Source organism: Telopea speciosissima, chromosome 11, assembly GCF_018873765.1.
Source record: "Telopea speciosissima isolate NSW1024214 ecotype Mountain lineage chromosome 11, Tspe_v1, whole genome shotgun sequence".
NCBI lineage: Eukaryota > Viridiplantae > Streptophyta > Magnoliopsida > Proteales > Proteaceae > Telopea > Telopea speciosissima.
The window spans coordinates 24,689,936-24,701,524 of record NC_057926.1 but is presented as its reverse complement, the minus strand read 5'-3'; the positions used below and the strand labels follow the sequence as shown (position 1 = coordinate 24,701,524).

General features: G+C 37.7%; 1 protein-coding gene across 1 annotated transcript; it reads right to left on the bottom strand.

Moving 5' to 3' along the window:
- Window positions 1-652: 652 nt before the first annotated feature.
- Window positions 653-1,719, bottom strand: LOC122644891. Its single transcript, XM_043838260.1, has 3 exons — window positions 1,395-1,719; window positions 1,093-1,308; window positions 653-1,005 (listed from the first exon to the last, which is right to left on the bottom strand). The coding sequence occupies exons 1-3, from the start codon at window positions 1,717-1,719 to the stop codon at window positions 653-655; spliced, it is 894 nt and encodes a 297-aa protein (XP_043694195.1).
- Between the last annotated feature and the right edge of the window lie 9,870 nt (window positions 1,720-11,589).

The following is an 11,589-nucleotide window of genomic DNA, read 5'->3' as shown; positions in this document are numbered from 1 at the left end:
TATAATAGCCAGCTAGGCCCAAAAAACTACGGATATCTACCACACTCTTGGGAGTCTCCCAGTCAACTATTGACTTGACCTTACCTAGCTCCACTTCAATTCCCTTGGCAGAGACGAGGTGCCCAAGGAATGCCACCTGCTCCAGCCAAAACTCACACTTACTGAACTTGGCATATAGCTGCTTCTCCCTCAGACGTTGTAGTACTAGGCAAAGGTGGTTTGCATGCCCTTCTTTGCTTTTGGAGTATATTAGGATCTCATTAATGAAGAAAATGACATATTTATCCAGGACATCATGAAACACTTGGTTCATCAACTCCATGAAGACGGCCGGGGCATTAGTCAACCCAAATGACATCACCAAGAATTCATAGTGATCGTAGCGGGATCTAAATGCTGTCTTGCTCATGTCGCTGTCTCTGATTTTTAATTGATGGTACCCCGATCAAAGGTCAATCTTTGAAAACACCTTGGCAGCTTGTAACTGATCGAATAAGTCATCAATCCGTAGTAGAGGGTACCTATTCTTGATTGTAAGCTTGTTGAGCTCACGGTAGTCGATGCACAACCTCATACTACCATTCTTCATAAACAAGATCGGTGCTCCCCAAGGAGATACACTAGGTCTAATGAAACCCTTCTTCAACAGGTCTTAAAGTTGTTCTTGTAGCTCCTTTAATTCCATTGATGCCATCCTATAGGGAGCCTTAGATATGGGGGCTACACCCGGTACTAGGTTTATCATAAACTCCGTCTCACAGTCTGGTGGCAACCGTGTCAGATCTTTTGGAAAGACGTCCAGAAAGTCCCTTTCCACACTTATCTCATCCATAGGCTTAATCTTAGCTTCATTATCCACCATAAAGGCTAGGTAACATTGACAGCCTTCATCTAATAGTTTCTGGACTTTAAGGGCAGAAATGATAGCCTTCATGGGTCTCTCCCGTTTAATACCCTTGAAAGTAAACTCTATACCCCCTTTTGGTTTAAACTGGATCTTCCTCTCTGCACAAATTAGATTGGCACCTTGAGCGGATAACCAATCCATACCCAAGATCACATCAAAATCCTTTATATCCAGCACTATCAAACTTGCCGTCAACCCACGGTCACATACACGTATCGGGCAAAGAGCATAAATCATGTTGAGTTCAATCTTGCTACCCGTTGGTGTACTAACCATCTGATTCTTGGCCATTAGCTTTGGTTTGATCGGTATCTTCTTGGAAAAAGAGGGGGAAACAAATGAATGCGTCGCCCCAGAATCAAACAACACATACGTTGGTTGGGAACAAACAGAAATCATACCTGAAGACACCAAAGCAACCAATTATAGCACTAACACCTCGATGCATTCGACACCTAAGAATTGAGTGTGATACCTATGATGACACCTGGATCCACATAGGCTTCCTCATTGGTGACTGAGTACACACGCCCTTGAGTCTTATTGGCTGTAGAAGGAAGGGGAGGGCAAATGGTTATCTTTGCTTGAGGTGCCTTAGAAGACACAGTTGGCCTAGAGTTTCCTTGACGGGCACGGGGGCAGTCTCTAATCATATGCCTGACCTCATTATAATTATAGCACATAAGAGTTTGAGTGCCATAATAAGGGGCTGCAGCTGTCTTGGGTGCCTGGGCTGCTTCAGGTTTGTGGTACTGAGTCGGAGAGGTGGTAGAGTAGGATCCCCTCTGAAACTTACCAGGCTGTCGTACCATGCTCTTGGGGCTTGTTTCAAGCCATATAATGCCTTCTTCAGCTTATATACATGATCAGGGAACTTTGAATCTTTAAATCCGGGTGAATGAATGACGTAGACTTCTTCATTTATATAGCCATTTAAAAATGTGCTTTTGACGTCCATTTGATATAACCTGAAATTCTTATGACACGCAAAAGCAAGCAACATTCTAATTGACTCAAGTCTAGCTACATGTGCATAAGATTCATCAAAGTCAATACCTTCCTGTTGGTTATAGCCTTGAGCAACCAGCCTAGCTTTATTTCTAGTTATGTTACCATCTTCATCAAGTTTGTTTCTAAAAACCCATCTAGTTCCAATTATCTTGGTGTTTGATGGTCTTGGCACTAAGTCCCAAACTTGATTTTTTTCAAATTGGTTAAGCTCTTCTTCCATAGTAATTATCTGATCACTATCCAAAAGGGTTTCCTTTATATTCTTGGGTTCGATGGTAGATATAAAGGCTACATTGGAACAAATACTTTGGAGTTTACTCCTAGTTTGTATACCTTTATTAAGGTCACCAATAACAAGGTCAAAAGGATGATCTTTAATAGTCTTTATCTCTTCTGGAAGTTGATGTACTTGATCATTAGGTTCTTCTAAAGATATATTTTCAACTCTTCTCCTAATCTCAAGTACTTCATCTTTGTCATCCTCTTTTAAGTCTTTATATTTGTCCTTGACCATGGATTCATCAAATTTTACATTCATAGACTCTTCCACAACTAGAGCTCTTTTGTTAAATACTCTATAAGCTCTACTATTTGTGGAGTAGCCTAGAAAGATACCATCATCAGCCTTTTCTTCAAACTTTCCTAAGTTGTCTTTAGTGTTAAGAATAAAACATGCACAATCAAACACTTTAAAGTAATCAACCTTAGGAAGCTTATTATGGAATAGTTCATAGAGGGTTTTTTAATAAAATAGGTCTTATCAAAACCCGATTTAACACATAACAGGCTGTGTAAACAGCTTCAGCCCAAAAATACTTTGGCAAAGAGTACTCAGTAAGCATCATCCTTACGGTTTCTTGGATAGTTTTGTTCTTTCTTTTAACCACACCATTTGATTATGGTGTTCTAGGGGCCAAAAAGTTATGAGTTATACCTTATTTTTGACAAAACTTGCCAAAATCATCTATGTTATCAAATTTACCACCATGGTCACTTTTTATGGAAGTGATTAGGTAACTCTTTTGATTTTGTATTCTCTTGCAAAGAGATATAAACTCCTCGACTGCATCATTCTTATGTTTGAGGGAAAAGGTCCAAGTGAAACAGGAGTAGTCATCTACAACAACGAAAGTATATTTCTTTCCTCCCAAGCTGGTGATTTGCATTGGTCCAAATAAGTCAAGATGGAGTAGTTGCAAAGCTCTAGAAGTAGCAACAGAGTTAATGGTTTTGTGAGATACCTTCATAAGTTTACTTTTTTGACATACTCCACAAACGGGTTACTTATCAAATTTCAACTTAGGTAGATTTCTCACCAGATTCTTAGAGAAGAGGGATTTAATTATCTTATGATTAATATGTTCCAATTTCCTATGCCATAAAATTGCATCATCATATTTAGAAATGAGACATGCATCATGAGAGTTCATGCCAAAAACACAAGTATAACCATTATTCTTTCTACTTCCTTCAAGAATAATATTACCATTAGGGTCCTTGATCTCACATTTGGATGCATTAAAATTCATAAAATAACCATTGGTGCATAGTTGACTTACACTAAGTAAATTATACTTAAGATTATCAACTAAGCTAACATTAGAGATTACTGTACCTCCAAATTTTATGGATCCATTCCCAATTGTTCTTCCTTTGCTGTTGTCTCTAAAAGATACCCATCCTCCTTTTTATTTTTTGAGCTCCGAAAATACCTTTGGGTTGGATGTCATATGTTTTGAGCAACCACTATCGATATACCACTCCATGTTGCTCATATTCACTTACAAAACAGAGATGCTTAATAAAATTTTGGTCCCCCCTGTACGTTGGGTCCATCATTGTCAGTATCATACCTCTCTCTTGGTCTCGAAACCATTTGGTTACCATTTTCCTTTTGGTTCCTATACCAGTTTGGGTATGATTGGGGGTTCCAAGGTCTTTGGTTTTGGGGTACTCTATATAAACCTTGACTTTTGGGTGGTCTTTGCACCTTAGGTGAATTTCTTCTGTTTTGACCCTTGAAAGGTCTTTAAGGAATTTGCCTATTGAAGGGTCTTCTAGGAGAGTGAAAAGGTTGCTTCATGTGATAGCATTCCCAAATAGTATGTCCCTTCTTGTTGCCATTATTTCATACAGCAGTTTGAAGGACATATTGAGTCTTCCCTTTGGGTTTGCTGAATTGAGAGCTTTTCTTTCTCAAATAACACTCTTCAATAGAATGACTTTTCTTCTTACAATAGTTACAAAACTTTTTTTTGGCTTTCTTACTTGCCATTTTACTTGAACTTGGCTCCTTTGATTGATTTGAATCTTTGTTCACATCATAGCCTACCCCTTATTTGTTTAGGGGTGCTTTGGAGGCATTTTCAAGTAAGTTGTCAAGAGTCCTTTTTTCATTAGTAAAGGATTCTAAGGCTTTACACCATTTTTCTTTTTCTTCTTCCAAGATGTTAACTTGAGAAGTCAGAGTTGTGTTTTGGTCTTTAAAGATGTTTATCTCTTTCAAGAGATTCTTTTTAGTAGTGGCTAGCTCAATGCTACTTTGGTAGAGGTCTTCAAAAGTTTTTTCCAATTTCAAAAAGTCCTTATCTTTATGAGATGAATAAGTGGGAGTTATCTCATTTTAAGTTTCTTCATCTTCGATGGCCATGAGTGCCAAATTAGTTTATTCTTCTCCTTCTTAAGATGCTTCATCATCCTCTTCTTCATCACTTGAAACAAAGGTATGCTCAGCTTTGTAGGCTTTCTTATATTTCTATATCTTTGGACAATCTCCTCTGTAGTGTCCTGGCTTCCTACATTCATAACACACAGTATCTTTTGAAGAAGAATCATTAGTTTCTTTGGAAGTATTTTTACCTTTTTGATCCCTTAAGAATCTTTTCTTATTGAATGTGCCTTTCCCTTTGTTCTTTAAGAATTTAGAGAACTTCTTGGATAGATCGATAATCTCATCACCGGAGAGTTCTTCATCATCATCGCTGATGTCATAGGTTTTAAATGCAACAACTTTCTTCTTTGGTTCCTTAGGCTCATCCTCCTTAGTGTCTTGCTTGAGCTCCATCTCATGAGTTTAGAGTAATATCAATAGCTCATCTAGACTTAGCTTGTCGATGTCCTTTGATTCTTTTATTGCTGTAGTCTTGGATCTCCATTCTTTTGAGAGAGATCTCAAAATCTTTCGAACGTTCTCACCATTAGAGTAAACCTTTCCTAACCCTTTCAACTTATTCACAATGTTAGTAAAGTGAGTGAACATAGTATATATATCTTCATCATTTTTCATTTTAAACTGCTCATATTCATTTACTAACATATCAATTTTAGATTGTTTTACTTCAGAAGTTCCTTCATAAGTAACAACAAGTTTATCAAACATCTCCTTAGCGGAGTCACACATACATGTCCTGTTATATTCTTTTTCTCCTAAGGCACATTGAATATAGCTTATTGCTACATAGTTGAGTTGGATCTTTACTTTATCGGTTTGAATCCACTCTTCCTTGGGCTTGTCTATGGTGTTTGGTCAATTTTCAATTACTTCCCATGCGTCAATATTGTTGGCACACACGAAGTTCTTGAAGCGATTCTTCCAATAGAAAAATCCTTCACCTTCAAAGAAGGGAGGTCGGTTAATGTTGTATCCCTCAATCTTACGATTGACAAAGGATCCCATGGTCTTAAACTCTTAATTGGATTTAAAAAATCACGGTCTTGAGATCCCACTCTGATACCAAATGTGAATTCACCTAGAGGGGGGGTGAATAGGTGAAGGTTAGAAAATTAAAAACTTATGCGAAAATTAAAACAAAAAATTGCCAAAGTAAGGATGACCAATAATCAAGCAATGATTAAAAGAGTGACACAATAGATTTATAGTGGTTCGGTCAATACTTGCCTACGTCCACTTCTCTCACCTTAGAGAGAATTTCATTATTTCAAATCTTGAGTAAGAGCAAGAGGACTCGTACAACTCTTGAGAAATGAGCAAGAGGACTCAACAACAACTACTCTTGATTCAATGAGTAAGAGGACTCAACCTACTCTTGATTCCGAGCAAGAGAACTCAATACAATTATTAAATAAAAGTAAATGTACTAAGGGATTTAGAGTTACCTTAAACCTTAGTAAAAACTTTGCTACCTTTCAAAAACTATGAAGCTTTAATGCAAGTTGAAGTAAGGGAGCTAAGTGAGATTGAATGCCTTTGATTTGGTGTTTGAATTCTCACTTGAGAGTGACTTGTTCTTAGAGGCTCTTGAATGTGATTAGTTGTAGTGATTAGAGCCTTAAACAGGTGGGTATGTATAGGTTAGGTGGCTTAAATTAATTAGAAATCTAGATTAGGATCGGATTCCACAAGCCATATATAATCTGGCATGCTGGATGTCAATCCGGTATGCTGGATCACCTAATTTTCATATAGAATAAAAGAATAACGGTCAAAAATTGACATTCATATACTGATCCTATATGCTGGATGGCTATCTGATATGCCGGATCAGGGCAAAACTCAGCCAAAGCTGGATCCAGTATGCTGGATGACGATCCAGCATACTCTGGAGGGCTACTGTGAGTGATTTCCTGAGATTACTATTAATCCAGTATGCCGGATCAGGAACTGATATGTCGAATTGGGCAATTTTAGTGGAAATCAGTCCAATTCAAATAAGGGTTTGGTTTGGGGGGTTTTAAACCCAAATGGTCACATGTCTAAGGGGTCAAATCACCTCTTAAGGACATTCTAAATGGATGTATACATGTGTGTGTGTATTACATCAATTTGTGACTTAAAATTATAAATACGAATACAAGTCTACAAGATCTTCATCATGTCTTCATTCTTCAATCTTCAATCTTCAAAGTTTGACTTGTTGACTTCCATATCTTTATAGACATCTTGAACAATTATTCTTGTTTACACTCTTGTGTTTGTTCTTGTGTATGCTCCCCCTCACTTGGTGCTACACTCTCACCTACACACTTTAAACAAATGTTAGTCCAAGAGAGGTATTATTTGTTATCATCAAAACATAGCTTGGAGTATATGAGGAGGTATCCTCAACATCCAGGGCTGCTCTCTTCCTTCTTCTCCTTCTCTCTTCTCCTTCTTCTTCCTCCCTTTTCTCTCTTTTGTTTCTTCTCCTTTCTCCCATGATTTGAACAGTGCTAATGGTTCTAAATGAACCCAAGGCACCGCTATTTATAGCCCAGCCCTTGACTAGGGCCTGTTTGGCTGCTAAGGCCTATTTTGAGAATGCATTTTTTACTGCATTCATAGCCATTCTGGACACTTAGGTGGGGTCCATAATGATCCAAGGGTATGAGGTGGTCCCTCAAACTCCCCTCAGCCTATGGAGGGTGCCCATGTCCAATATGGTGGGTCCCCATAGATCAAAACATTAAAATAATCCATTTTTCCACTCTGGGCAATGTTTCTGGGTAATGTCTGCATCGATTAATGCATCGCCTAGAGATTGCAGTAAGGCTGTAACTCTGTGGGCTTGCACTGGGGTTTTACCCAGGGTCAGGGCCTTGTACCCACATGTCATTTAGGGTCTTTTGCACTCATTTCCAGGGGTGGGACCCACATTTATAGAGAGGAGAGAGAGAATACCTGGAGTCCAGGCAATACATTATACTATGAGCTGTGCAATTGCAAGGGTTAGTGATCCATCTACTGATAGGCATGTAGGAGGTCATCCTCATGGTTTCTTCTTCAATTTCAATCATTGGAGTGGTACTCCATAGTGTGCTTAGGTGCCATGTTAGGGGTTCTTGTCCTTCAGTCAAAATCTCAGTCAATCAGGAGCAGGGTTTGACATAGGAACTTTACATGTGCTCATAATCTTGAGGTTTGGCATATAATTGACTATGGACCATATACTTTCACTAAAGTTGTAGAAGGTGAAAGTGTTCCTAAGGAAACCACTGAATTAACTCCTGCAGAAAAGGAGAAAATTCAATATAATTTTAGGGCTATCACCGTCCTACAATATGCCTTGACTGATTCTGAATTTAACAAAATAGCCATGTGTGAAACGACTAAAGAAATTTGGGATACACTTATGGTTTCATATGAAGGAACCTCACAAGTGAAGGAATCCAAATTTGATAAACTTGTGCATGAGTATGAACTATTTAAGATGTTAGAAAATAAGAATATTTCGAATATATTTTTGTATTTTACTAGCATCACCAACAAGTTGAAGGGCTTAGGTAAAACATATACCAAGTCCAAAAGTGTAAGAAAAATTCTCAGGTCACTTCTCTCCAAGTGGAGATCGAAAGTAACAACAATAAAGGAAGCAAAAGGATCTCGACAAAGTAAGTCTGGACGAATTGCTTGAATCTTTACTCATTCATGAAGTCGAATTAAGTGAAGACGAAAGATGGTCGAAAATAAAAAAACCAAAGAAGAAGACCATAGCTCTCAAACCACTAATCCATCTGATGAAGAGAGCAATGAAGAAGAGGACATCACATTCTCAGAAAAAGAAATGTCGCTCATCACCAAGAAATTTTAAAAATTCCTCGAAAAGAAAGGAGGAAAATATTTCAATAAGGGACAAACAAGCAAAGGTAAGAATCCATCTAAAGACAAACCTCTTCCTTCTAAGAAAGATATTGTTTGCTATGAGTGCAGAAAGCCTAGACACTGCAGAACTGAGTACCCAAAAGGACAAGACAAAAAGAAAGCTTATACCGCTGAAATTTTATGGGACTCAAGGAAAGAAGAATAGGTAGGAGAATCTGATGAAGAAGTCTTAAATCTTGCTCTTATGGCAACAGAAGAGGACATAGAGGGTAAGTTCAGCCTATCTCACTTCTAATTCTAAATATAGTGATTCTATTGAAGAAATAGATATGGATGGCATAGATGAAAATGATATTGAAAAGGAATTTCAAGTTCTCTATGAGGCAAGCTACAAACTTGAAGCTTCAAACTCCTTTTTAGAAAAGAAAGTGATAGAATTGCATAATAAAATAGATGACCTACGTATCTACATTGCCCAACTTGAAGGAGAAAATGAGAAATAGACGTCAGCCTTACCCACCTTAACCAAGGGACAAAAATCACTAGACTCTCTTCTTGGTATACCTCAAAAATCACCACAAGACAAAGAAGGACTAGGCTATAATGGAAAAATCCCATATTATGCTAAAGGAAAAGAAAAAATGGTGTACATAGAAGAGGGAAGAACACATCAAGGTCAAACATCAATTTCTCATGCTCGCTCTTCAAGAAACCAAGGGTACAAAAGTCAAAGGTATGAAAATCAACGTCATCATGCATTTCAATATACTTCTTCCTCAAAGACCTCAAAGACCCCAAAGACAATTTCCTAGACTACAATTTTCATACACAATGGAAAGAAGTTATAGATCTCAATCAAATCATAGGCCATATGTGAAGTATAACTCATATAGACCTTATGACCATAAAAAATACCAAAGAGATAGAAGGACTAAAAATTCCTTTTAGTGGCAAAGATCACAAAGACAAAAAAGGGTACCATTTCCATTTAACATTTGTGACCCTAGGTACCAACGACCCAAGAACTATGTTTCGGACACTAACTATAGTCCAAACAAGAATCTTAAACACAAGAAAGTCTGGGTACCTAAGGAATCTCTCAACTCTAACAACGAAGGACCCATGGGATTATGGGGACCAATGCATGTGTAAACTTTATTTTGTAGGTATGCTTGAAGAGTAAAGGACAAGTAGAGTGGTATATCGATAGTGGATACTCTAAGCATATGACGGCAAATACAAAGCTATTTACAAAGTTGAGGCTTTTAATGAATTTTCAAAACTTTGTAAGAAAATCCAAAACCAAAAGGTATATTTGATCACTACAATAAGAAGTGATCATGGTGGTGAGTTTGACAACTCAAACCAATTTGGGAAATATTATGATGATGAAGGCATCATCCATAATTTTTCCGCTCTTAGAATCCCCCAATCTAATAGGGTTGTTGAAAGCAAAAATAAATCTCTTCAAGAGACTACCCGGACTATGCTTAATGAGTATTCTCTTTACTCAGCATTTTCACATCTCTTCACCTCCTACATATGATTAGTGCCTTTTATTTCTATTTTTTTAAGACAATTTGGGTTGTAATATTTGAACCAACTGCTTTACTTTTAGCATGAATTTTAAACTACTGCACTTCTTTAGGGGGAGAGTGCTTTTGATTTAGACTTTTATAAATATATGATTGACTAGCTTTAGACTTTTACACCTATGTAGATGCTTTACTTTGACTATTAGTTGCAATACTTTGTTTATTACAAATGTTGTCTCTATATGACTTTATATTGCAGGGGGAGCCTTCTCTACTCCTTTTTGTTGTTGACAAAAGGGGAAGAAGATATGATGATTTGGATGGATTTGACTCATACTTATATGAATTTATATGATGCATTACTTGATTGCTTAAAATTGAAATACATTGCATTATGTATGGTTGCAATGGATGCTATATATTGCTACCAAATCATATGTTTGTCATCATCAAAAAGAGAGAGATTGTTGGGAAATTCTACCCTACCTCCTTAAGTGTTTTGATGATAACAAACATATTAATCATGGTCAAGGTCTTGGTTGTGTTACTATGTCAACAGGCTAATAAGTCATAGAACCAGAAGGCACAAAGTAAAGACATTCAAGACAAAGCCCTGAAGTTCAAGATCTTGAAGACGTAACGAAGCATGTCAAGTAAAAAAGTTCTCAAAAGATCTTTTAAAGATTCACGAACATCATATGAAGAAAGAAAGACAAGATGCTCATGTGCACATACTTAGACACACACATTGCATACTTGTAATTGCATTTGTATAAAATAAATAAAAAATCATATGCATCATTTAGGAACCTTAGGAGGTTTTAATTGAACCCCTTTTGACCTTAAAATATGTTAGAATTGGTTGGAGAAAGTCCCGGACCAATCCCCTCAGTCAAACTGTCAGAATCATACCTTGACTAGGATTCGGTCTGTGATCTGGTTGACCGGATCATAGGGTATGGATCGATTAGGAGACATAGTGGCCTCACTAGTACGTTCCTATTAATGATCCGGTCTACCAGACATCGACCAGATGTTCTATTTACCCTCCAACGACAATGGCTAGTTTCTCCAACAGCTATGATCCGATCGACCGGATCAATCTTCAGGTTGATCGGATTGGTTAAAAATAGATCCATTAGAGCACATTTTACACATGTTCTAAAGGCCATTAATGAGCCTATAAATAGAGAACATGTCAAACATTTTCTGTTACACCCGCACCCAAAATATACCCTAACACCCCAAGGCAATTTAGACCTTACCCAAAGGGTAATGCCATGGTGGCAATGGTCAACTTTACTGACCTTTAACCTAATATTTTATTATAAGTGTCCCCTCGAAGTCCTGGAAGTATGGGTCAAAGCCCCGTAACTTTCCTTGAAGTTTAGGCCCTGATAGCAGCACTAGAGTCACGATCGGATCCACTACTTGTGTATCCGATCGATAATCTGCCCATGCTGTTACCTACCTTTTTGATTTATTTTCCTACGGGACCCACATTCCTGTCTCCCAAACACCCTAATCAGACCTTTGGACCATGTGAACCCCTGCCCTCACCATGAGTTGGTTAAGTGGACCATGAAAGTGGGCCCACA

Excerpts from the sequence above, each read along its gene's own strand:
- LOC122644891 (XM_043838260.1), bottom strand. The coding sequence starts at position 1,719 with ATGGTACGACAGCCTGGTAAGTTTCAGAGGGGATCCTACTCTACCACC. Across the intron at positions 1,309-1,394 it reads GGAAGCCTATGTGGATCCAG|GTATGATTTCTGTTTGTTCC; the intron begins GTGTCATCATAG and ends TGGTGTCTTCAG. Across the intron at positions 1,006-1,092 it reads TGACCGTGGGTTGACGGCAA|AGAGGAAGATCCAGTTTAAA; the intron begins GTTTGATAGTGC and ends TAATTTGTGCAG.